General features: G+C 40.9%; 4 protein-coding genes across 7 annotated transcripts; 1 reads left to right on the top strand and 3 right to left on the bottom strand.

Moving 5' to 3' along the window:
- Window positions 1-5,800: 5,800 nt before the first annotated feature.
- On the bottom strand, window positions 5,801-7,679 carry fuom (fucose mutarotase). 2 transcript variants are annotated; one of them, XM_071521363.1, is made up of 6 exons: window positions 7,526-7,679; window positions 7,204-7,272; window positions 6,995-7,065; window positions 6,733-6,831; window positions 6,532-6,605; window positions 5,801-6,185 (listed from the first exon to the last, which is right to left on the bottom strand). In XM_071521363.1, the coding sequence occupies exons 1-6, from the start codon at window positions 7,638-7,640 to the stop codon at window positions 6,119-6,121; spliced, it is 495 nt and encodes a 164-aa protein (XP_071377464.1). In that variant the 5' UTR covers window positions 7,641-7,679; the 3' UTR covers window positions 5,801-6,118. The 2 variants fall into 2 exon arrangements, with proteins under 2 accessions (XP_071377464.1, XP_071377465.1); XM_071521364.1 differs by lacking the exon at window positions 7,204-7,272.
- Window positions 7,680-11,619: 3,940 nt separating this feature from the next.
- Window positions 11,620-15,062, bottom strand: echs1 (enoyl CoA hydratase, short chain, 1, mitochondrial). Of its 2 annotated transcripts, none has more exons than XM_071521351.1 (8): window positions 14,921-15,062; window positions 13,590-13,787; window positions 13,335-13,462; window positions 12,963-13,062; window positions 12,740-12,844; window positions 12,432-12,551; window positions 12,254-12,321; window positions 11,620-12,160 (listed from the first exon to the last, which is right to left on the bottom strand). In XM_071521351.1, exons 1-8 carry the CDS (start codon window positions 15,009-15,011, stop codon window positions 12,095-12,097), a joined length of 876 nt encoding a protein of 291 aa, XP_071377452.1. In that variant the 5' UTR covers window positions 15,012-15,062; the 3' UTR covers window positions 11,620-12,094. The 2 variants fall into 2 exon arrangements, with proteins under 2 accessions (XP_071377452.1, XP_071377451.1); XM_071521350.1 differs by lacking the exon at window positions 14,921-15,062 and adding an exon at window positions 14,653-14,713 and having other exon boundaries at window positions 13,590-13,879.
- A 1,833-nt stretch (window positions 15,063-16,895) lies between these two features.
- sprn (shadow of prion protein) lies at window positions 16,896-17,363 on the top strand. The gene has a single exon (XM_071521336.1). The coding sequence runs from the start codon at window positions 16,896-16,898 to the stop codon at window positions 17,361-17,363; it is 468 nt and encodes a 155-aa protein (XP_071377437.1).
- A 134-nt stretch (window positions 17,364-17,497) lies between these two features.
- Window positions 17,498-23,737, bottom strand: mtg1 (mitochondrial ribosome-associated GTPase 1). Of its 2 annotated transcripts, none has more exons than XM_071521347.1 (11): window positions 23,559-23,737; window positions 22,679-22,761; window positions 22,260-22,367; window positions 22,031-22,117; window positions 21,854-21,910; window positions 20,487-20,577; window positions 20,322-20,383; window positions 20,122-20,218; window positions 19,854-19,935; window positions 19,651-19,763; window positions 17,498-19,235 (listed from the first exon to the last, which is right to left on the bottom strand). In XM_071521347.1, exons 1-11 carry the CDS (start codon window positions 23,659-23,661, stop codon window positions 19,138-19,140), a joined length of 981 nt encoding a protein of 326 aa, XP_071377448.1. In that variant the 5' UTR covers window positions 23,662-23,737; the 3' UTR covers window positions 17,498-19,137. The 2 variants fall into 2 exon arrangements, with proteins under 2 accessions (XP_071377448.1, XP_071377450.1); XM_071521349.1 differs by having other exon boundaries at window positions 17,500-19,235; window positions 22,260-22,364; window positions 22,697-22,761.
- Between the last annotated feature and the right edge of the window lie 980 nt (window positions 23,738-24,717).

Genomic DNA, 24,717 nt, shown 5'->3' with positions numbered 1-24,717 from the left:
CAGTTACAATTTTCGGTTATCAATTTTGATAAAGTTCTGTCATCAGTGGCAATGACATATCAATCTACCACATCTGCTGGAGAGCACAGACTACACTGTAAATGCATCGTATGCAGCGCGCACACAGATATGCATGCACGCAAGCATACTGTACATGCATCGTGCATGCATACACACACACACACAACCACTGTGTAACTGACACTTTAAGCCAAATGAAGCCAAGAGCCTCCATTTTAATATGGGAATTTAGTCAAATATTCATTTTAGTGGTTTCCCCCATAAATTGCTGCAAGCTGCCACATTTGGAGCATGTTCTCTCTTAGAATCCCAGAATTACGGACATAAATCATGACTTAATGCTGCATTTAAATAGTTACAGACAGGCAATTTATTCTTGGCTCACTCTGTGCATTTTGTGCAATAACATCGCTATCAATGTGGTTGTGTGTGTGTGTGTGTGTGTGTGTGTGTGTGTGTGTGTGCGTGTACGTGTCTGTGTGTTTCGCAGTTTATTGGCAACAATCATTACTTGCTGACAACTCCCATTCGTTGTGTTTTTATTGTTCCCTTTACACTTTCTAAAAAGCTTGTCATCCACTTGCATGCACGCATATGTATACACACATCGCACAAGCACACACACTTCTCCAAGGGCAGGATATGAGCAGAAGTATCTGGTGGGATGGGAAGAGGAAAACATATTTGCTCATGCACTTGGCAGACTTATCCAAACCTCTGATAGCTCCTAGAGGTGTCAGGGCGCAATCTGTACACACCACATATAAAGATTCAATTATCCTCATCTCACTCCCAGCCAAAATTTAAAAAAAAAAGAAAGAAACCATCTCCCCTGCTTGTTTTATCTGAGGTTAGAGACTCATTAAGAAATATTCCACCATCTCTCATGCTTGTGTTGCTTCCAGACCTGATAATCACACTACATAAACTTCTCCACCACCCAAGAGAGCTAGATGCACTCTCGTATTAAGTTTCTAGTGACACACAGGCTTTATATCATGCCCATCAGGGCTAGCAACATATAAATATATGTATTTGTTTCAATCTATGAGCATATTAAAGCGCATAAAAGCTTGTCATAATAACAATAATCAAGTAATAATCAACAGATGAATTGTGTTTCCATTGGGAAGATGTGTTTTTACTTTTGCCTTTGTGACAAAATATATTAAGGGATAGGAATTTTACCACAAACATGATAGGTATTACATAATTATCTTTGGTCTTAGCCTAATCTGACATTGTGGTCAAAATAACTTATTTATATAATGTAGCTCTACATGCAGATCTTTATGTATGGTTGAAGTTGGATTTTTGAAAATATGAATCAAAATTTCTTTGATTGGGTTGAATGAGTCAGTGGAACCTATATATAATTCCCAGCTCCTGTGGTGTGTGCCGTCCATTTACACTGCACCAGCATCACACAAACCTACCAGTGTTGCTCTGAAAAAAAAAGAAGGCTATCCCATCATTTCTACTTTCCAGCACTTCATCACCTTATCCCTGTATCTAATGTGTCTTCGAATGAAATGACCAAAACACTCCTCAGAAACAGCTGAGAGCGCCTCAGTTGCTGAGCCACAGCGCTCCGCCAACCCGAGGTTCGTTAAACCGCAGAGGAGCATGTTTTCCTGTAAGGTTGTGGGACCATCAGCAGTTCAGGGGTGCAGAATCCTGTGGTTAGTGTGTGTGGGTAGCTGTTGGGCCTCTGGGCTTCACATGAAAGCAGTTTCAGCGATGTGTACGGGACACGCGGGGGAGGGCTGAGATTGGTAGAGGCTTCAGCACACTTTATCCGTCAAACCTCACTTTCAAGGCTTGGAGCTGCAGAATCTTTTGTCCCGGCGTTGTGGTTTCTGGGAGACCAACACAGCATTTCCATAATGGCTTCTCTGTCAGTCTGGTAGCAACCAGTGTATGTTTGGCTCCAAACCAGTGTAAATCTAACAATGTCGTTATCGCTATCTTCAAGAGGCAGCTATGAAATTAAGCCAATCTTATCTGAGTGTAGAGTCCAATAGCAATAGTAAAAGTGGATTAAAGCAGGAGTAATTTCCTTATCATTGTTACACAGACTGTCCCGTAGATGTCAGGGGTTTTCTTAGGGACTAGAAACCGGTTGGGGTAGAACATAGCAGACAATTTGCCGACCTGAGAGTGGGGCTAGCGAGGGGTAACGCTGGACTTGTACTGACACATATGGATCTGATAGAGAGCGCAGATAGCAGCAGACGCAGTGGAGCCATCCCTTAAACAGGGCAGGAAGTGTGTGGTGTGTCTGTCTGCTCCTGTTCTACTGAACACAATACGCGCGTGTGTGTGGGGGTGCTGTATCCTATTGTCATGAGATACATTATTAACCCATATGTTCACGTAATTACTCTCTTACTGTTGTACGAATAGTGAAAGAGGTGAGGTTCAATGGCCATTTTTTTTCCATCTGTTGGCCTTCCATATCGCTGTTGTCATGTGAAATCTGGTAACTCCAGTTCCAGGTCATTTTCTTGTTTTAACTTCAGTTGAAGGATCACATGCTCCACTATGGGTTGAGGAAATGTTCCAGCCTCTTGGTCTTATGAAACCCTTTCAAACTCCACTGGATAAACTGAAAAACATATGGTGGTCAAGCCAAACACAAAGCTGTTTGTCTTGGTTCCAGAAAAGTTGACATTGTGGAGATGTGGGGTTTTTACCAACGATGGCGACGATATGCTGGAACCATAACAGCTTGGTGGAGGGAGCAGTGGATGCTGGAACATTGAGTTAAGATGAAATCACATTCTTGAGGTGCGTATATATGCCATATTAGATTAGTTTAAATTAGTTTACGGCTGTGTATTTAAACTCTGAGACAAGCTGAATGTAAAAGGGGGTTTCTGTCTTTATTTGCCAAATGTAAGTGACAGAAAAACTGATACAAACAGTCAGCTATAATTTAACCAACTTCTTCCTGCACATCAAACATGAACTGTATTCAGCGTAGTAGGATCTTGGCAAGAACGTAGATCAGAGCTGACACACTCACAGTTGCTTTAGTAAGTGTTGTGGCTGGCACTAAGATCACAGGCCTATCATCTGCCTCCAATCTATCCTCCTATAGTGTATGTGTATGTGAAGGGTAATTAGCCACTCTAAATGGGTGAAGCTGTAGCCCTACAGCCACACAGGAGGGAGTCTGTCTGTGTCTGAGAGGGTTCCTGTCATAATAAGCCAAGCATGGGGAGTCTATGCTGTGTCGCTACATGCTAATATTATACTCATGTGTTTGATGCAACTCTTAAAAATATCCATCATTATAAATTTGAATACAATCCCTTTTATCTGAATAACTGATTGGTAGCTAATCACATTTACCAGCCCCAAATCACAGTATTTAACCAACAGTACACTGTAGATATATATTTATCAAACAGAACGGACATTACACCAGTGTGTCACTAACAAAAAATGAATCATTCTCTACCTCCAAAACAGGGGCCATGTGCACTGGCGTCAGTACACAACTACTGCAATAAAAGAAACAATGAGTCGCAAAGGTTATTGCTATGTCTCAAGATATTCCATGTGATCACCTTTTGATTGCTGATAAGACAGGTTAATCACCTAAAATGTAGTTATTGTAATTGTATGACTAAGCATTTTTTCTCTTTAGGTGGTTACTCACTGTCTGTGCTTGGCAAAAAATCCAGACACAAGCAAGAATAAGCTTTTTTTTTTTTAGAGCAAAATAATAAAGCTAAACTAAAACATGACGGACAGTAATCTTATTCCAACCATTCATAGTCCATATACACACACACTGCAGACATTATGATAGAATAATGAATTAATTTCAGAGACAGTCAAGTAATGTCAGTGCTGAGACTCTGTTATGTTGACACAATAGCTGAAATGTTGCTAATGGTAGTTGTTTAATTTTGCATTTTACTAGCCACTTTGTTGTGTTGTTAAACAGCACAACACCACCAATGAATTACTGGGAGGCAACAGCGCCGTATCCAGACGGTGCAAAGGTCAAGAGAACAGAACAGGATTTATTGGTGGAACTTTGGTCTCTATTTTCCATAGCAGGTGAATAGAAGGGAAATTATCCTGTTGTTCAGATCCACCGAGACGTTGAGCTGAAAACACTCACAGACACAATGTTCAGGTAAGAAACGTTCTCTTCCCGTGTAAACTATGAATCTCTTCAAAGGATTTCTGACTGTGATTACCATGGTGGCTGACCTGGTGTGATGGTATTTTGATGCTTGACTATGTATATATATTGTGTTATGTGCTTTAACTGAGCAAGTATCTACTGTATAATATATATCACACCTGGTGACACTTGATGTTAATCAGAAAATCAGAAAATCAGAACATTAATCCTGAGTCTCTTCACTCATAGGATTTCTCTGATCGTCGGCATCTGCCTGATATTTGGCATCACAGCAAAGCCATACAAACCCTGGGTAAGTACACATCCCACTTGGCTGTCCACAACACACTGTAGCTGTATAATGATGATGAAGATAACACAACACATACATGTTTGTATGTTCACTGGTACACGGTACAAGTAATGATATTTTTGTTCTTTTATCAGAATAAATTTCCCGATGCAGCATTCCAGGATACTGTTGTGTAAGTTATACTTTCCTTGAGTTGAAATGAATATGAAACATCTTGTTCACATGGACTAGGAAAATGCAGACTGACTATCATGGTGTGTGTGTGTGTGTGTGCGTATGATGTTTCAGGTCCATTGACGCCAAAGGAAAGATGTCCTTGGGAGAGCAAGTGGAGCCTCCGCAGGACATGGATGGGACTTACTATGACGTTGACCCAAGCATGGCCATCTGGAAGAGTATGACCGGACAGGACGGACAGTACCTGAGGGCTGAAGAAGACGAGGACGAGCTCTACCATCCGTCCATGGCCGATCTCCTCAAAGCTCGGCTCCTGAGCCTGGACGTCCAGTCCGTCCCCTTGAAGGAAGCTGACACCAGGTACGATCAGCAACCAGAAGTAGATCCCTTTTCCAATAAGGTGGCCTCAGAGGATCCTGAGCAAGACTGGGATGAAGCCAGAGCGAGGGCAGAGCTGGACAAATATCTCGCTCCGATGGTGGCTAAAGTCGACGTCGACACCGAGGTACAACCGGTGTACACCAAGCCAGAGGAGGATGAGGATGACCTGTATCATGACGACCCACGCTCACCAGTGCAGGTGGAGCCGCTTGGACAAGAGGTCAGGGGTGAGAGCGAGGTCAGAGTTCACCTGCAGCCAGAGGAGGACATGGATGACTTGTACCACGCAGATCTGCTCCGGCCTGTCCCTTACCAAGGCGAGGCCGATGCAGCCGTGCCTGTTGATTGGCCCTCTCAGAGGAGTTACAGTCAGCCAGAGGAAGATCTGGATGATCTCTACCACCTCTAAACCTTCAGCAGCAACTCAACCTGTTTAGCTTCTTATCGTTTACGGTCAAATAAAGATGTATCTGATAAAGATGCAACAGGTAAACAAGCTAAAAGAGGTTCTTGTTGACTCCATTAAACACTCCAATCCTTCATAAGAATAAAAACATGTAAATCTTCACTCATTCAGATGTATCTTGGTGATAAAGGCACTTAAACACACAAATCCAAGACTTCATGCGTATCATCTATTGAAATTTATTATTAAAACCCAGAAATAATTTATGTACAAGAATACAATGTAATTTACATTTCATAACATATATCCTGGAGATATGGAGATCATTGGAGAGATCAGATCATGTTTACAGTATTTAACAAGAATAAACTATATTCTGAATTCACAGTTTCTGATGGATGAGCATTGTCAACATTAAAGATGAAAAAATATTCAGCCTTTCTTGATTTGTTTAAACACATTTTTTACTATAAAGAATTTCAAAATGTATTTACTCGTGACAAAAAAAATGCATTTAACTAACACTTTTTTTCTTTTTAAAAAGTGCAAATATGCAGAATTCAGGCTGGGTGAATACTAAGCTACTGTATATTATACAGAAATAATTATCTCATAGATAGTCAAGTAAAATGTGTGTGTGTATGCGTGCGTGCGTGTGTGTGTGTCTGTGTGCATATCAGTGTAGTAGTTCAGCAGGAATGACCCCCTTCTTCAATATCAGGTTACCATAGAGAGCCGTTTCCCTGTGGAGACACAACACAGTCACTCACCAAGAGAGGACTGATAGGTTTATGCAGTGTCATTTTAATAAATCAGCTGCATTTTGAAAAACATATTTTAGACATTGCTGGAGGCATATGGCATATTTTTCAAACCATTATCAAATAATCAAAACAGAGAGAACATTATCGCTTTTTGTGATTGAATTAGAGGGCTCACTGACTTCTGCAAGAGACCGTTTCTAGTGATGAGTGTCTACCTTTTTGTTTCACTTTTACAAAATGAGACATGCTTGTGTGGTACTTATTTTGCAGACACAGAATCAAATGTGCAGCCAAATGAAGGCAGAGAAAAAGGTAAAAGTCTCACCCTGTTGCCACAACAGTGTAGGCTTTCTTGGCTCGTTCATAGAAGGCAAATCTTTCCACCTTCTCAAGAGGAGTCTAAACACAAACATAAATCAACACACAGAGTCAACCATCGGATTTATCAATAAAGTTCTGCTGAATTTATTGATCCTTTATTTTACCTGAGAGAGAGAGAGGGAGAGAGAGAGAGTGGTTGTTTTACCTGAACCCCAGCCTGCTGCAGGAGTTGTGTGTAGGTGTCCCACACAGGAACAGCTAAACCTCTCAGTTTGTCACTGTCCACTAGATCCATGACTGCAGCCTGTGGAGACACAGCATGACATTTGCAATGGAGGGAATACATTTGAAGACATTTTCTAATAATAATGACAAAATAATGAAATACTGCAGGGAGACCTACCCATCACTGGAATCAGTGAAAAATCACTCAGTGGTTTAAGCAGATTTATCAGTCAGTGACCTACCGGAGTAGGAACATACGTATCCAGGGGCAACAGCTTCAAAATGGCCTCCAACAGCTGTGGGATACCTAATCCTATAGAAGGATCGGTGAGGCTTAATAATAATTTCAATAATAATAATTTCAATATTATAGAACAACACACACACACACACACACACACACACACACACACACACACACACACACACGCATCCTCTTAATTGCACATACCATCAGCTCTTATCTCCTTTGGACCACAGGCACTAATGGAAGACGCTGGAAAATTTGCATCAGCAAGAACTGAAGAAAAAAAAAAATACAATCAGTGAACGAATAATTATAGCATTTACAGATCATCGCCTTTTCCAGAGTGGCTAGAGGCTGGTGATCATGTGGATTAGTCCTGCTCTATCGCTCTTTACCCTGTGTGGACTTGAACTGAATACATAGCTGTCGCCCAACAGTGTCTCATACAGTGACACAGAGCAGGTAGCACTTCTGCCTGTGCGGAGGTCATGTGTATTTCTGTTTCAAAAGTCGTGACATAACATACCCAGTTCATCCCCATGGCCCATTTTAGCCAGAGCATACAGCAGTTCTGGAGATAAAACAGAGGGAATTCCTTTCAGCACAACCATGACAGCAGCAAAGAGGAGAAGAGAAAACATCCAGACGAAGCGAGAGGCGTCACTCCTGCCTACTTCCGTCTTCGCTTGAATCCCGTTAGACAAACTAAACCGCTTCTTTTTTACTGAGAGAGCGTCCTTTTCGCTCCCATATATCCCCCCCCCCCCCCCCCCCCCCCCCCCCCGCGAGAGGCTTATTTGATTTAGCCAAACAGCATGATGTTTAAGATCTTAATAAACTGCTGGTAGCGTGATGATTCCTAGACATAAATTAGTAAATTAGTTTAGCAGTCGCCTGTGTCTCACGCATAGTATGATTATGTCAGATGCATAGCTATAGGCTAGCTATCCTGCTCTATTGCTAATATTCTCATTTTAGAGAATTGTATGTTCCGGTCTACGGGCAAGGATTTCCATAGGCTGGAATAGGATATGAACTATCTTGATAGTGAAGTGCATAATCTTTATGAGAGTACAGTGCATAAGGAAGTGGGTCATGTGATCAGTGTGTGTAGGCTACTTTGATTGGTTAGTTTCAGAAGAAGGACTCCCACACCAGCGCGTCTCTACACGCTCAAATAAATAAGTAGCTATTTCTAATAGCCTCTAGTGGCCTAATGGATAACTATTCCGCTTAATACAGAGTGGCATTTAAGTGTCCAAGGCAATATGTCGGTAAGATACATTACAAAGTAAGTTAGAAATGTTCAATGCGACCTGTCATGTTAGAAATGTTCAATGCGACCTGTCATAGGTTATTAGCCTATGTTATTAAGCCTCATAAAGTCAAACAAGCCTTTGATCTCCATATACAACAATATAAATTCCTTGGCAACAGGTAGACCTTAATCTATGTCGCTGCCTAACAGGTAGGCTATAAATGCGCAAACAGCCTATTGCACACGGATGATCTTGCGCATAGTGTAGGAAAAGTATGGTCATCATCCGCCTTTTTCTCGCATTCAGACCTCACAAAGCAGGCCTATTACGTTGGTGTTGAATGTGTCAATAGTCGACAGGGTTAGACCTATAGTGAAAATAAAAAAAGTCACAAGAGCTGCAAGTGCGCACCAAATAGGCCTATGCGTAATACCCGCAGGCTGTCAAGATGCTTCATAACACAGGCTGCTTTTATTTTTTATTTCTGGCTCACTGATGAATTCCTCTAAAAAATGTGCATCAACCACGTTTGTAAATCCATCAGGGTAAATGTCATGGCATCAATCACGCAGTAAATGACATGATGCGCATAGCCTGTAAAATAATGTCATTGTATTAACCTACTCGCCCTGTTTCCAACCTGAGGAAACAGGGAACTTAACCCGTCACCTCACAGACGCTTTGCCTTGCTTCAGTAGGTTAAACTTCGACCGTGTGTTGTTCCTGACACCCTCGGGTGGGCATAATTCAAAGCAGACACCAATGAATGTGTTATTCCGACACGGCCACCGGTGCCAAGAATGTGAGATAATGAAAATATTTGTCAGATGAAAACCATTCCACCCGGCTTGTTTCATCTGAGCCAGAGAAACTCTCAGCTGGATGGCAGAAAAATGCTGAGGAATCCTTTCCATGGTCACAGATAGTCCTGGTTCTGTAAAAGCAGGAGATCTGCATAAAAAGCCTTTTATGAAAGAACCACATCAAGTCGCGGCTCAGCTCTGGCTGGTAGGCCTGCTGAATTGACTGCAGCCTTTATGCAGCTGCTGTTAATGAAGGCTAGGTATACATACTTATATATTCCTAGAATATTCATATAGGGACGCATAGTGTATCTAAGGCACTATAGTGCGGTTATAGTGACCTTATAGTATGTTTTTTATCTCCTGTGGTAATATGTCTATAATTGGCCACTCTTAACAGATAGTACCAGAAAATGGTTCATAGGTTTTGTACAGCAGAACCCCTTACAGTGCTGTAAAGGACCATTTTAGAAAGAAATGTTCGAAACCAGCAGCATCAAATGGACATTTTAAGAATCACAGTGGCATATTTATTATGATCTTAGATTTTTTAAATTGTAATAAATTAGAGGATTAGAGGATACCTGAACCAAAGAACCATTGCAGAAACCCCCTGATGTAGTGTGTATAGTTTATAGTTTTGCTGTATTTTTTTCCTGTAGTCTAATATTCCTTTAACAACTTTTAGAAAAAAAAACACAGACACACTTTAAGTCCCTACAGGGATATTATAGTGATATCAGAGGAGATAAAAAAAAACCAAACCAAAAAAAAACAAAAAAAAAAAACATTGTAAGATGGTCACTGTAAACTCACTACTGAGTTGGCTACCACAGAGTGCCTATAGGAATATTGTAGTGATCTTTGGTGAGGGGAGAGAAGCGTGAGACGGATGGAGACTGAAGAGAAGAAAAGGCCCATGGAGGAGCCAGGCCTGTCTGCCGGGCTGAAAGCCCCTTTCTCCCTCTCTGGACCCATGCTGCTCCCTCTTTAGTTCGGCTTCTTTAAATGAGTTTATCACGCTATGAGGGTCTGCGCTGCCAAAATGTAACGTTTTGCCCCTTTTGTCTGTGTGGAGAGCCTCAATTGAGTCTACATTTATTATTTTGACCTTTCGGTAGCCTCAAAGCGGAGCTTCTTTTCGGGCCTTCTCTGCAGACTTTTGTGCTTCCCCACGGAGTGAGGAGACGAGTTTTTTTTTCTCCCCTTTTAGAAGTTTTGTTCCAGGGGGCTGACAAGAAAGCAAGCTCCAGGGGAATATTGAATGAAAATAAAAATCAATTAGGCCATGGCCTTGTGAAGATATGGGGCGCCGTCGTGTGAAGAAACCCTGAGATCAGAGAAAAAAAGGTGCCTTCAGATGATTGGAGAGGCAAAAGAAAGCACACACTAACCAAATTTGTTCTGGTGTTTTCCTCACTTTTGAAGTCGATTGGTCCTAACTATTATATGGTTTCATGGTTTACCGAGTAGTTGGAGCCAAATAATGCATCTCTCAACATCAGGCCAATAGGCTATCGATTTTAGAGATCTAAAATAGAAGCGAAGACAATCTGAGCTTAATATATTTTTCAGCGTTTTCCTTTTCAGTTGAACACAGTGGGATAATTATTGCTGAAAAATTCTAGGCTTAATTTCCAGGATGAAGAGCTGGTAGCCTAAGTTTAAACCTTTGATAACTTGTGCTAGTAGCTACAACAATAATAATAGGCTAATAGTGACAGTTTTCACAAAGAAATTAGTTATTTTAGAGACAATTTTTGTAAGTTTAGTTATTTTCGGCCTTTTTTGTCTAGCTGTATCTTGATCGTGTAAAAATAAGTCCTGTATTGTGTGTAAATATTGGATAAATGTATTACCAGTATTTTGAGTTGAGAAAATGACAAACAATTTTACATTTATAGTCTGTTCAAGAATCTTTATCCTACTTACAAAACCACAATACTGAGAAGAAAAAGCTAAGAATTCTTCAATTTATTAGATCCTTTGGCCATGGGCCTGGTGATTTGTATATAGTATTTTAATGACATGACCTTATAACCGTCAATTACATACATTCAGTTGCAGCAAATTAAGCTCTGTTCTTTCCTCTTAAACACACACAAGTCGGGGTGTGTTCAACAGGCGGCTGAATTTCTTTTCAATGTCCAGTTTCTTTCACTGTGTATAACAGCACACCAGCCCCACCTAGCGGTCTACATTATTGATGAACTTTACTCAATGCGTGAGCTTGTTTTGGGTATGATGCTGCTGGGTGAGCTGGGTCCATGTGTTGCATAATGTTTGATAATACATTTGACAGGCTCAACATTTCATTGAATTAGAAGCGGTCACTAATCACCAGATTTAAAATATAAATAAATAAAGTCAGTAAGAAATCACCATTTGAAACCAGGCTACTCCTGACTGAGCTCCACGAGTGAATGTTATCCCATGCTTAGGAAGTAAAAAACAGGAATAATATCCTGAATTATTGAAACCATATCATTTAATCTTAGAACCACAAGATAAGGGAAATTCCAGTTTCTCAAACAATCAACTGTGTGATAAACATGAAGGAGAGACATATTCCTTTAATCAACACCAATAATATTTCACAGTTTGGCTACTCAAAACCATTTTAGAGATTTATTTGCAAAATGTACAGAGGCAAAAAAAGGTTGCCACCTACAAAATGTAGGCAGCGGTTTGACAGTGAAAATGAAAGGCGCAGTCAGTATAGTCATCAGGGCTGATTCCTCCTGCTGTAACACTGACCGTGACAAAGTTAGTAAATAGTATTCACACACGGCACTACTGTACACACACAGCATTTGATTTTGATACTGTGCAAATGCAGACAGGGCTCAGCTGTGATAAGACACTCTTGTGCACTCACTCAGGGCCAAATCCTAATTTTGTTAGCTTGTATGTTCCACTAGCATCAGGATTTTTGCAGGATCCAACTTATGTCAGAAAGGATTTCAGATTAGGAAATGATCCACTGATATCAGGAAATTTGTGCTCTTGGCCAAGTCCTCAATCAGCTCTTCTCTACTTGTCTTGGAAACTGGCCTGTCTCTTCTCCACAAACGCAGTCATGCCTTCCTTGCGATCCTCCTAGAGGGAGAGACACAGACACGAAGATCAAGCTCAGACTGTTCAGGTCCGTCAGCCCCCCTCACTCGCGCTCAGATGCACACTTGTACTCACCGTGGCAAAGGTAGAGTGGAACAAACGCTTCTCCAGGCGGTTCCCCTCAGCCAAGGTCAGTTCATAGGCTGCAACCAGACACAGATCAGCAAGTCAGAGGAAAAGACAACAAACCTGTCCAAGTAAAGCTGCAGGTAGGTTTCAACATTGAAGCTAGCCAAAAATAAACTCTACACACCTGCGTTAACAGCCTCTTTAGCCATAGCTGAGACCAGCTTGGAGTTGGCAGCAATTTTCTCCCCACACTTAACAGCTTCTGACACCAGCTGGTCCACTGGACAGATTTTACTCACCAGGCCTGAGAAACACAAAAGCTGCTGAATCGGTGTATGTTTTTTATCAATTCAAAGCACTGTTTAACTTGATTTTTCAGCTGACTATACACAACAGGTCATTCAGTTGGATGAATTCCACAAAGTAAACAATAACAACATTATTAATCTTGAGTGTGTGTCTACGTTGTGAACAGTTTTACGTCTGTGTTACCTGACTGCTTGGCTTCTTGAGCGTTAATCCTGTCTCCTGTTAGTACCATCTCCATAGCCAGGGACTTCCCCACTGCACGAGTCAACCGCTGCGTGCCACCCGCTCCTGCAGATAGACAGGTGTCGTCATGGCAACAGCCCCTCTCCAAAAGGCATGACACTGATCAACAAATAAGGCATTGCAGTTTCAACAAGAAGGATGTGAGAGGTGAGGATGTTTTTACCAGGAATGGTGCCCAACAGGATCTCTGGTTGGCCAAACTGAGCCTTCTCTCCGGCGTAGATGATGTCACACATCATTGCCAATTCACAGCCTCCACCCAGCTAAAACAAGTCACGTGGAGAAATGAATGAGATTTTCACTCAAAGAAAGTCTCATTCTATTCTAAGCTTTGCCCTAGCCTAGCCAAAATCCAATTCACAAATAGTCTCTGACATTTTTGCCTTTATTTGACAGTTCCAAGTAGAGACAGACAGGAAATACTGGGAGAGATTCTGGATTCGAACCCAGGACTTCACGTTTACACGTTACGCGCCTTAGACCACTGAGCCACCAGGACGCCCAAATAGTCTCAGACTTGATGCAAGGCACTCACAGCAAATCCATTGACAGCCGCAATCACAGGCTTCTTCACTGTTGACACTCTGTTCCAGTGAGCCAGGAAGTTTCCGCCGTAACACTCCTGGAAGGTTCGATTCTGCATCTCTTTGATGTCCGCCCCCGCTGAAAAACACACACGTTAACAGTGATACTCGTGAGCTTATCGATAGGTCGATGTAAACAGCTTATTGAACACACAGAGGGGAACAACACGCATGCAGGCATTAATAAACACACGCAATCCCCTCACCAGCAAAGGCTCTGTCACTGCCGGTGATGACAATGGCTCCTACATCTCCATCAGCTTCAAAGGAGTCCAGAGCGCGGCCCACCTCCACCATCAGCCCGTCACACAGAGCGTTGAGAGCCTTAGGCCGGTTCAGCTGGATGAAACCAACGTTCTGCTTCTCCCCTCGCTTTTCCACCATGATGTATTCATACTGACCGCCTGGATGAAAACAAAACCCATCAGATGAACCGGCCCCTCTGGATGGATTCACAGAACAGAGCATCCTACTTCTCATCTGGAGGAGGCAGATACTGAGAAAGACGGCAGTGGCATTAAGAATATCAGGTGACCTAACCAGTGAACTTTCAAGGTCCTGACTTGCATATAGTATGCATTCTGACAGACTTGTGTCTTTAATTGTGGACTAGTCCTTAATTACTAACCTTTGGTGTAATAACTGCACTAATATCAGTCACCACCATTAACTTCTTAACTGCAAGCAATGTAGTCCTTTAACCAGCTGAAGGACCACCAAAGTGGTCTGAGCTGATCTTATCTAGCCTCATGATCCTACTGAGAAACACTGATATCACAAGGCTCCTATCCTGGTTAATCATTCAAGAAAGTGTTAAGCATCAACACTGACAACCCGGTGTCAAGGCCTTACAGTGACCAACTTGATACACCTTCTGGGGCAAAGGCCACAGCTAGTTACAAAATAGTACTGATTTACGCTTGCATTAATTACCTACTGCAGCTTGCCTGTAATTTGTGCTTTAGTTAGTTAAATATGACAACAAAGATGCTATCATTTTAGAGTCAACACTTCAAAGTGACAACATGTACAGGTGTCCAGATCAACCAGGCAGGCCTAGTTCAAGTTCAATTATTTATATAGCCCTTTATCACAAACATGTCTCAAAGCACTGACAGAGAATAAGCCCAACTAGATCTAACTGATCAACAATCAATCATAAAACAGAATGGTATAGGACAAACAAAGAAGCAGAACAAAGCGTAAGACACACAATAGCAGATTTCAGCAAGACACAACAGCCTACCTATCCTTCATAGCCTAACCTACCTGGCACCACCAGTATTAGTCCTCATCTCAACGACAACATGTGACCAAGGAGTATGAAACGGTCAGCCACTAAAACACACCACTGAGACATTTTTGGTGACTTAACTACACAGACGGCTGATGTAACAAGAAACTTTGCAGCCTGCCTGTTGTCCACATGCGTCGCACATTCAGTGACGCAGCTTTCGTGACATTGTAGCAGGGGCAGTTCGTGTAGCTGAACAAAACTGAGACGAGACCTCTTTAGACCTGTGATTTAAACACATACCTGAGCTGTAGTGTCGTGCAGCAGACCAGGAGGCCGGTACTCCTCTGGCGGGCCTCAGCAGCAGGGCAGCAGTTCTGCAGAACAAAGCCATGACACTTCAGACGGGGTTGGTTGTTGTCAGTGAACTTGCTCTTTCTGCGGCTTCTTCTCTCTGGTGTTTTCTTCGGGTTGGCATCCGATGTTAAAGCCGCATTACCGCCACCTAGTGCATCCGGAGGGTGAGCCAGGGATTTACCTATAGGCTCGATTAATCAATTCTTATTTATTGATAGGCTATACATAATGGTATTACTACACCGTTCAGAGTTTTCGAGGTTATTTTTGCAGCAAAATATTTAAACATGTCACTCATGGGGTCACGTTTTTCATGGTATTCGTTGAACATTTCGAGGGTTAGATGGATTCATAATCTAAGAGAACTCTGTTTTCGATTTCAAAGAGAAACCCTGCATAGTAACCTAATCAACATTTCATCATCATTATCAGTCAGATTAAATCTAATATCAATAAGTTATTGAAAAGCTGCTTCCAAATCTCCCTTTCATAATAAACTATAATAAGAATAATTTATGTATATTAATAATTAATTTGAAGATACCGTTTCAAAACAAAGCTAGAAAGTGCTATGGGGAAACTAACAAATCACACAAAACGTAAGACATTTAAAACATTTCAGATACTTAATAACAATGACACTTGGATTTCAGACGTACAGACAGTAAGAAGCCTTTGACAAAACTCTGAGGCTTATCACAATCTCTGAGAGCAAATCACACAGACCACACTGTAGCCTCTGTAATTACAATTCAAACACATGAAGTCAGCAATAGGCTACCAGGTTATTAATGTTGACCAGTGAGACTTCTCAAAAGGGCCTCCTTATGTGGGCGCGCCGCGCGTTCACGCAGACATCTGTGTGAACGAGCCTTGATCGTCGGTGATCATCCCATCTCATCGTTCCTTCATCTGAATGCCAAAACATAACCAAGGAAAATTGAAAAAAAAACAAACACGAAAATAAGGTAAGCACAAACCATCAGGATATACTCGGTTACTGTGGGTGAGGGGATATACAACAAAAAATGCATTTGCTCTTCAGCGGTATGATTCCTCATTATGATGTACAATACAATAGGCTAATTTATGGGAATACAGTAAAATGAACATGCATTCGGCAAAAAAATGTATTGACAAATACCAGCGCGTAGAATAATGAAAATACATTCATTTCTACACGATGGTGACATTTTGTTGTTCACATCCCCTCAATAGCCTGATCTGCTCGAGTGGAATTCAATAATGCATTTCAAATCATGGCCTATATCATGTTAATAACAAAGATAGAGGATCATCTGCCTTTTATTCATAATCATCCATACACTGAATGTTATTTCATACATGTGAAAGATGAAGGGAAGGCCAGGAGCAATGTCCTCTGTTGAGCTTGGTCTTTCTTTTTAAAATGACCTACTTTGATAGAGAGGAGCAATCTGCAACACAAGAACTCAGATTTCTCTTCATGAAGAACATATTTAAAAACAAGGCATCAAACACTAATACAGTTCCCCTTCAGCCTAAGCAAATGGTAGTGATACTCTTGAGAGGATGTGATTACATCTCTTTAGGTTTACATGTTTTTACCCAATATTGAGTAGTGAGGAATTTTATATCATACACCTTTAACCATTTTATACATCTGACCATCTGAATGTCGATTGATGAATAGAAAGCATACAGCTGGTAATCAAAATGTTTTATATACTAAAAACATGTGGATAATTTGTCAAACAAACAAGTGAATTTGGGTCCAACTGGGTGCAGAGGAAGCAATGTAAACTGATAGGATTGGCCATCACCATCACCCCAATCTCAAGTGAACATCAAGTAAAATGTGCCGTTTTACTCTGCATGTTTTGCTCCAGAGGTTTGCCCCCTCATGTCTCCTTCTTGACGTCTTCCACAGGCAGCGGCACAGATGGCAGTGATGAACCAGGTGGTTGCAGCATGCTGGACTTGTCTCCTCCTCTCTGCATTCCTGTGTGAGCCTGTGCTGTCCAAGGGCGGTCGTGGAGGGTCCCGGGGTTCCTCACGGGGCACCTCCTCCCGCAGCTCCACAGCGGGCAGTTACCGAGGGGCAGGAGCCTACGGCGGGACCCGCTCCCGCCTCAGGGCGGCAGGGCGGTCGTCCCCGGTGCGGGTGGCGAGTGCAGCGGCAGCAGGCGCAGCAGTGGCATTAACAGCTGATAAATGGTACGCCTCTGCCTTCCGCCGCAGCAAGGCCGACAGCTCAGAGGAAGACTTGGATTACTACAACAGGACCAATTACTTTGATGCCCAAATGTCCCGATCAACTCAAAATGTATCATCTCTCACTCAAGTGGTGTCTATCATTATTGCAACATTTTCCCCAAAATATGGATACTTATTGGACAGTATATTGTAAATATAGTTTACCTCATTTATTATGTCCAGTTACTGATTTAGTCTAGGACTAAACTACTGCACTGACTTGGCTCTAATGAGCAGGACTGGCTAGGGGCCTGAACTGTGAAGGCCAGTTAGGAGCAACACCATGGTGGAAGGAAACAACAACCACAAAGACTTGAACACCTCACTGTATTGTAGGTTTGTACACGTACTGTATGTAATCACCTATACCAACTGACAAATGTACATTACCAGCACATTATTCATCGTGATATTTCATCTCTCAGATTCAACCATTGTCAGATCTACTTCAGTCTGTAGAATGGAAACAGGGCCAAATGAATTAATCAGAGTTAGTTTCCTTACATAATGCTTGATAATCTGTCCGATTGAAAGAGATGAATAAGTTGTCTTAGAAAGCAAACCATATAAATCAAGAGTGCAGGCAAACCTCTGGCTGCCAATCTTAATTGTACTTTCAAATTTTATTATACAAAGCTTTATTTTCATAATGTGCACATAAAAATGCAAAGTGTACGGCCAGCATCACTGCTCACTATTGATGTGAATTATTATAACTTGTAAGTAGTAGTTGGGAACTTTAAGGCTTGTGTCTAAATGGAGAAGCCAAGAGAGTCTGTCATGTCACTGTTTACATACACACCACATTTTATACAAATACGTAAGTGCAGCTGACTATCCATCCCCCAAATGTTTTATAACAGAGTAGAATGCATTTTAGTATGACTCCAGCACCAAGTTGGCACCAGCGTTATTGTGCCTGTGAAATACAAACTACACGTAACTTCGTTTCTTCCACAATTGGATTTCTCTCTTTTAGAAAGTGAAATATGTGGTAATCAAACACAAGTATACCTTGCCACATGTACATTTTAAATGAAACCCGACACCCCCTAGTATTATGACCAGAGTTAATGTTCCTACCAACTTTCCATTTACAAATTTCATACTTTTCCCAGACTGTATTTGATGTTTTTGGTCACTGTGCAGAATGATGTATGGCCAAAACTGGAGACAGTTTGTCTCCACAATAAATATTACAATATATCAAATGACTGTAGATCTACGTCATAAAATGTGTAGATTTGTGCAATTCCCAAAGTTTTCTAAGACCAGGAAATTATCAAATTCATTTTCCTCTGTAGGAACCCTATAATTTGACGCTGGCCAAAAGGCACTTTACGTGTCAGAGGCGGGGCTGGGAGGGATTTTAGAAAACAAACTGCTGCTCATTGTTATTCATGTGTCTGAAAGTTGTGCAGGGTCTCTGAGTCAGTCCACCATCCCAGAGGAGCTTTTCACCTACAGTAGACGCTCAGGAGCAACAGACTGTTTCTTATCTATACATGCACTCTATTATATGCTACAACACTTGTGAAAACAAGATTCTGTACATAATACATACAGATTTTGTTATCAATGTCTTTATGCTAATAAATATCCCTTGTTTACACTGTGTCAGATATGTGCTTCATCCATTCTAAGAGTTAGACTGAGACAAAATGAAGCAGTCCTACCTGACTCAAATTGAAGACGTTTATTTACAAAGGATACAGTGATCTGGTGCCTGTTTAATAAGTCAGTCATGACCACAACAGACTGCCACACGTCCCCAAAGTGCTGAAGGCATTGGTACAGAGACAGACTACATTCCCTCGATGTTTGTAGCAGACAGTGTTTGGGTCATATCTGTAAGTGCTTCCAGGTTGAGGGCAAATTGGCAAAATCCCCAAATGGTCTCTGGTCATCTTTGTTAGAAATGTCTCAGTTCAGTCCAGCATAACCTGTCCCAGCTCCCCTTTCCTGAAGGCTCTTATGAAATCGTAAGCTGCTGCTGTGTAGTTTGGGACTGTGATGGTTATGTTACCTGAGAGAGAAAAGGACCAAACATTCCATTACAAGACTAATGTATGAGTGAGTGAAAGTGCATATATGCTCCATTGTTTTCCACTCATCTTCTGAATGTAAACAGCGTGCCTCAGAGGCAACGACAGTCTTGTGATGAGCTACAAACAGCATAAGAGGTAACACCCAGTTCAACATGCAACATGCATTACTTCAACTGGTTATTCTGTGGTAACATAGCAAAAATTGTTTGATTTGCTTGCTCCCTACCATTTTAGAATGGTGTTCCTTTTGTTTTAAAAGCATTAGTTATAATATGTAAATGGCTTGTAGACCTGGCTATAATGGCAGGGGTCTTTAAATCAATTAAACTGATGGCTAGCCAGCTATTTAAATTATGTGTAGCAGGATTATCTGTAGGATTAGCACTTTCTTACCCACTCCAGTTATGGCTTTGACCCGTTGAGTCTTTCCTAGTTTTACAGCAATGCGTTTGAGGACGTGTTGGATGTCATCATTAGGCTCTTTGAGGTCATACTTCTCAACATAACTACAAATGCACACCAACACACAAAGGAAAATGAATGCATAGATCATATAAAAGTACAGTCAACCATAATATAAGGGAGGAAATTCACACCTGAACTTCTCCAGCCTGTTCAGAGAGTAGAGCAAGTAGTCAGCGATAATGTCTTCCCCCACTAAATGGTCCAGTATAGTTCCTAGGAAGATACAGAAAAACTTTATACAATATTTCTTGAGCGCACTGTACAAACCCCCTCACCCCCAATTATGTGACAGAAAGGAGATTGAATGTAGCACTAGATAGTTTCCACCAGGTGTTCCTGAATGATTATCTTTCCCTTTTGTTGCAAAACAATAAATTAAAACTATGCATTTCCACTCACCACATAAAGCTAGCTTCATGCCTGTTTCAACACTCTCGATCTTAGGAGGCAGGACACCTGGTGTGTCCAACAGGTGGATGATGGGTCTTTCACACACCTGAGGACAAGCATCAAAAACTCACAAAGAGAGCTGCAAGTGCAAATGCACATACACAACACCCCCATAAACCAAAAGAGCCAAAAATGAATTGTACACCCACCTGAATTTTGGTCAGGACTGCTTTGGTTATACCTGGTTCCCCACCCACCCTAGAAGCACGGCCTGAAATCAATTTATGAATAGTTTACTTATTAGAGAGGGAATGGATAATCCAAATTATTTTGATATGTATCATAGGAAATCAATACGCAACAATTTTGCATACCTTTTTTCAAATTTGTTCTTCTTAATGAGTTGATAAGAGATGACTTCCCCACGTTTGGCACACCAATCACCATCAGGCAATAATTTGTATTCTGAAAGTTACATTGATACATAACATAACTACAGCATTTACCCTCTATTATCCTCTATTAAATTTCTACAGAATTACAAAAATGTATCAGAAATATAAAAGTGAAAATAAATGATTCCATAAGTATTCACCTTCCTTCAGCAATTACAGCTCTGAGTCTTGTCTATTAGTTTTGCACATTTGGACATTGCAAAATTGCTCAGGCTCCAGTTAAATTTAGTTGGGAACCATGAGTAAAAAGCAATTTAAGTCCTGCCCAAATTCTAAATCGGACTAAGGCCAGAGCTCTGACTTGGCCACTCCAGGGCCCAGTTTTACAAAACCTTTTTATAAAACCTTTTTTCAAAACTGATGAACAAGATTCTGATCATTCAGATTGGCATCTCAAATCTTGTTTCTGAATTTTTCAAAACTCTAAAGGCGGAGATTAGACAGGTTTTGATTCCAAAAATCAAGATAAACTTGAGTGGATTCAGGGTGGATTTAGAAGCATGATATATAACCAAGAAATTGTGATGTAACTCGTGAGGATGTGGGGAAAATACAACCAATAGCCTACATCTTGAATACACATTAAAAATAATATCTATTGTTTACATTTTATTAAATGAATAAAGACAAGCAAGGAAAGACATTTTGTAGAAAAACATACTAGCCAACTATGGGACCTACCAGATACGGATGTATTTAACCCAAAAGCATTTGCAACACCGTAACTGCTTCATTCTATAAATCATGTGACTTCTAAAAACAATTGATTACACTCACATACATGGAAATAGATGTAGTGTAAAGCATTTGTTACTATAGAGCAATCTATTGTACTTCTCACAGCCATTTTATGATAGCTTGTTTCTGCTACAATGGTGGGATTTTAGGTATGCAAATCCCCAAGAGCCTGTAGTCAGCTCCACCAGTCAGAAGTAATGCAACACTAGCATCAAGCCTGTAGTCAGTTCTGCCAATGGAAGTAATGCATTTGTTGGATTTAAGTGCTTCATAATCATCCTTCATTTGTCTTACACTCACTTTATCACACCTCTCTGCTATGTGGGGGAGGATGCCTTGAACCAAATGTTCTCAGAAGAAGTGAGACTTGGCAACTGACTTGGCACTTGTCTAGCCTAGTAGAAAAGCCCCTTTCATGCACAACAGCATAACTGTCTCATGAGTGACCCTCTGGGAACATTCCTTCTACCCTGCTATGCAACTAGATAAGGTACAAATGACAGGTCCACTGATAAATAAAATGATAAAATTATCTGACGAAAGCTCACCTCATCTCTATTAAAGCGTGGTTTGTTCTCAATCAGCTGTGTCACCATGGGCACCAACTACAACAGAGACAACAGGCAGAATTTGCACATTAAAGTTCATAATTGTATTTCACCTCATCTGAGGACTAATTTCTGAGAACTGTCAAATGCTAAGTCTCCAGTGAAGATTGCGCTCACCTTTTTGACGTTGTCATCTCTCTGCTTGAGGCAGTCTGTGAAGAGAACGTTCCTTACCCCATTTTTTCCCAGCTGCTTCAGGATTCTCTGCACGGAAATTGTGAGATAATATTGTCAGTAATTACAAAATGCTGTCATATTTGCTACTAACAGGTCACTATGCTCAATTAGCAGAGTAAGCTACAACAAAATGACTTGCAAGAAACTCCTTGTTGCAGGCGTACAGTACCTGCTTGCTTGACAGATCAGCCAGGTCCATTTTGTTGAGAATGAGCAGGTGCGGTCTGACGTCTAGACTCTCCTGAAATAGAGGGTTTCTCCCAGAGAAGGGGATATGCTAATGTTTAAGAAAAATGAAAAATCAGGTTTCATGCATACTCCCTCATTCTCCCCACCTCTGCAGTACAATGGGCTTCTCCTGGCATTAAGACTTGGCCCCAGCTCCCCTTCACTCTGTGCAGCTGTAATCTTGTGAGCTCGCTGATTGACTTGATAGGTTCTGCAGATCTGACTTTGCAAGAATCACAGATACATTATGCTGAACTTCTGTATTTAATTGTAGACCAACATCATAAACTGGATTAATTTACATGATGGAGTAAATCTGTAATCGAAAGTAAGATGGCATTTTGTCCTGCTAAATCCTACAGCATTGAAAAAGGATATTCTGGCATCATGAATTTCTATGATGCAGTCCACATTCTTGAGGCTGGCTCTCATCTGCTTCAGTCCTGCAAACAGTGATACAAGAGTATTGTCAGTACCAATAAGATATTAGATGTATGGAAAATCACAGCTTGGTTTGATATTCGTCATTGTCTTTCTCTTTATATGAAAATAAATAAATAAATAAAAAACATAAGATCAGCAAGGTCTCAAAGCAGCAAATAGCAGATTATTCATAATTTGTCTGCATGATTCTAACTGTGGATAAATGCAGTCCCATTTGGGTCCATCCAGAAATATACTGTCTGTACCCAAGGTCGTAGTGTGGCATAGTGAGTAGGGAGACCGTCCTAGAGCACCTGGGTTAGAAAGCCTCCACCCTGCTGGAGCGTCGTTGAGCAAGATACTGAACCCCTACCAGCTCCAACCGGGCTTTGACCTCCTGTGGAGCAGGGGTTAAGTGAAAAGAGGATTTCTCTAGGGCAATCATTCCAAATCCAGTCCTCAAGGACCAAAACACGCAGGACAGGAGGAGGATGGACGAGATGTAAAGTGATGGTGTGTGTGTGTGTGTGTGTGTGTGTGTGTGTTTGGGGAGTTTAACTTTGAATTGTAATGGCCAATTTATCCATTAGAGCAAAGTTTTTGGTGGAATGACAATGAAGTTATTGGGAATTTAATTGCTTAAGGAGACAGTGAAACAATTTCGTCTCCATTTACAGTTAAAGCTATCCGTAGCTTACAAGCACTTCCACTCGAGCCCTAGTAAGTTTCACATATTCTGTGGATAAGAGTTAAAATAAAACGTATTCCAACAACATTTAAACAAGGCGACCTTACCAGTAAACATGAGTGAGCTCACCTTTAGCCATGTGTCCGGGGAACCAGTGGGCGACTTCGCGTTCACCAAAGTCGAACACTGGTCGAAACCTCCCGATACTGCGGAGTGCGTGGTACAGTTTCATGGTTGTAGTTTATTATAAAAACTAGACACGATTACACTTGACGTTGACCTGTCAAGTTCTTACTGCACAAGCCATGTTCATGTTGTGTTACACTGTTTACATGCCGACCCGAATCTGGTGCTAAGCAACTTGGTTCCTACCATTTCGTTTAATGTGTGCAGTTACAGCATGATACAGCATATCGTGTTACACACAGTACATATCTTTAAATGTTTTGCAATGCTTTAAACTTTGACACACTATTCAATGAAAATAGCATGGCATTGTATTAGTCAAATAAGACAAAAATAAAAGTGAAAGCCTGAATGATGAGGAACCAAAATCATTAACGCTTTCAGGTGCAGTGCTCCTACTGTGGCAGTCTAATTCTTATAGACATGTTCATCGATTGATTATTATTGACTAATTCATAGATAACTTAAAATATATAAGCGATTAGTTCAATTTACTTTAAATCAGGCGATACATTACACTGTGTATAAAACAATTAATATGGTAATTAAATGATCAGTTATTCAGGTTCATATGTCTTTAATCAATTCATAAATTACTGAATCTAAATTAATAGATCACTTAAAAGATATAAGCGATTAGTTCAATTTACATTTAAATGAGGCGATACATTGCACTGTTTATAAAACAAATAATGTGGAAATGAAATGATCAGCTATTCCGTTTCATATGTCTTTAATCAATAAATTACTGAATTAGAATCCATTTGCACAATTCATCTCACTGCTTTACCACTTTTTGCGTGGGCCTCACTTTATTATAAGATGTTTGTTTGTTATGCACCCAGTGTGTCACACTAATACTAACAAGCACAGATCCTGTACAGACCCACGGCGCGTGTGTTCAATTCAATTCAATTCACACCACTGAAGCATTGCAACACGGTTATCATAATTACACACACACACATTTTAAATGCTTTATTTGAGTCCACAGAATACATTAACAGTGCAATGGGATCATATACTGTATATACAGGGTTCAAGAGTCTGGACACTTTCGGGGTACAAAAAGCACCTTCTCCTCCACACTGCCAGACTATAC

Source organism: Centroberyx affinis, unplaced genomic scaffold (genome assembly GCF_046629955.1).
Source record: "Centroberyx affinis isolate AG114_WGS23_722 - 3 ecotype Tasmania unplaced genomic scaffold, CSIRO-AGI_Caff_v1 ptg000885l_1, whole genome shotgun sequence".
Classification (NCBI taxonomy): domain Eukaryota; kingdom Metazoa; phylum Chordata; class Actinopteri; order Beryciformes; family Berycidae; genus Centroberyx; species Centroberyx affinis.
This window is presented reverse-complemented; position numbering and strand designations above follow the sequence as displayed.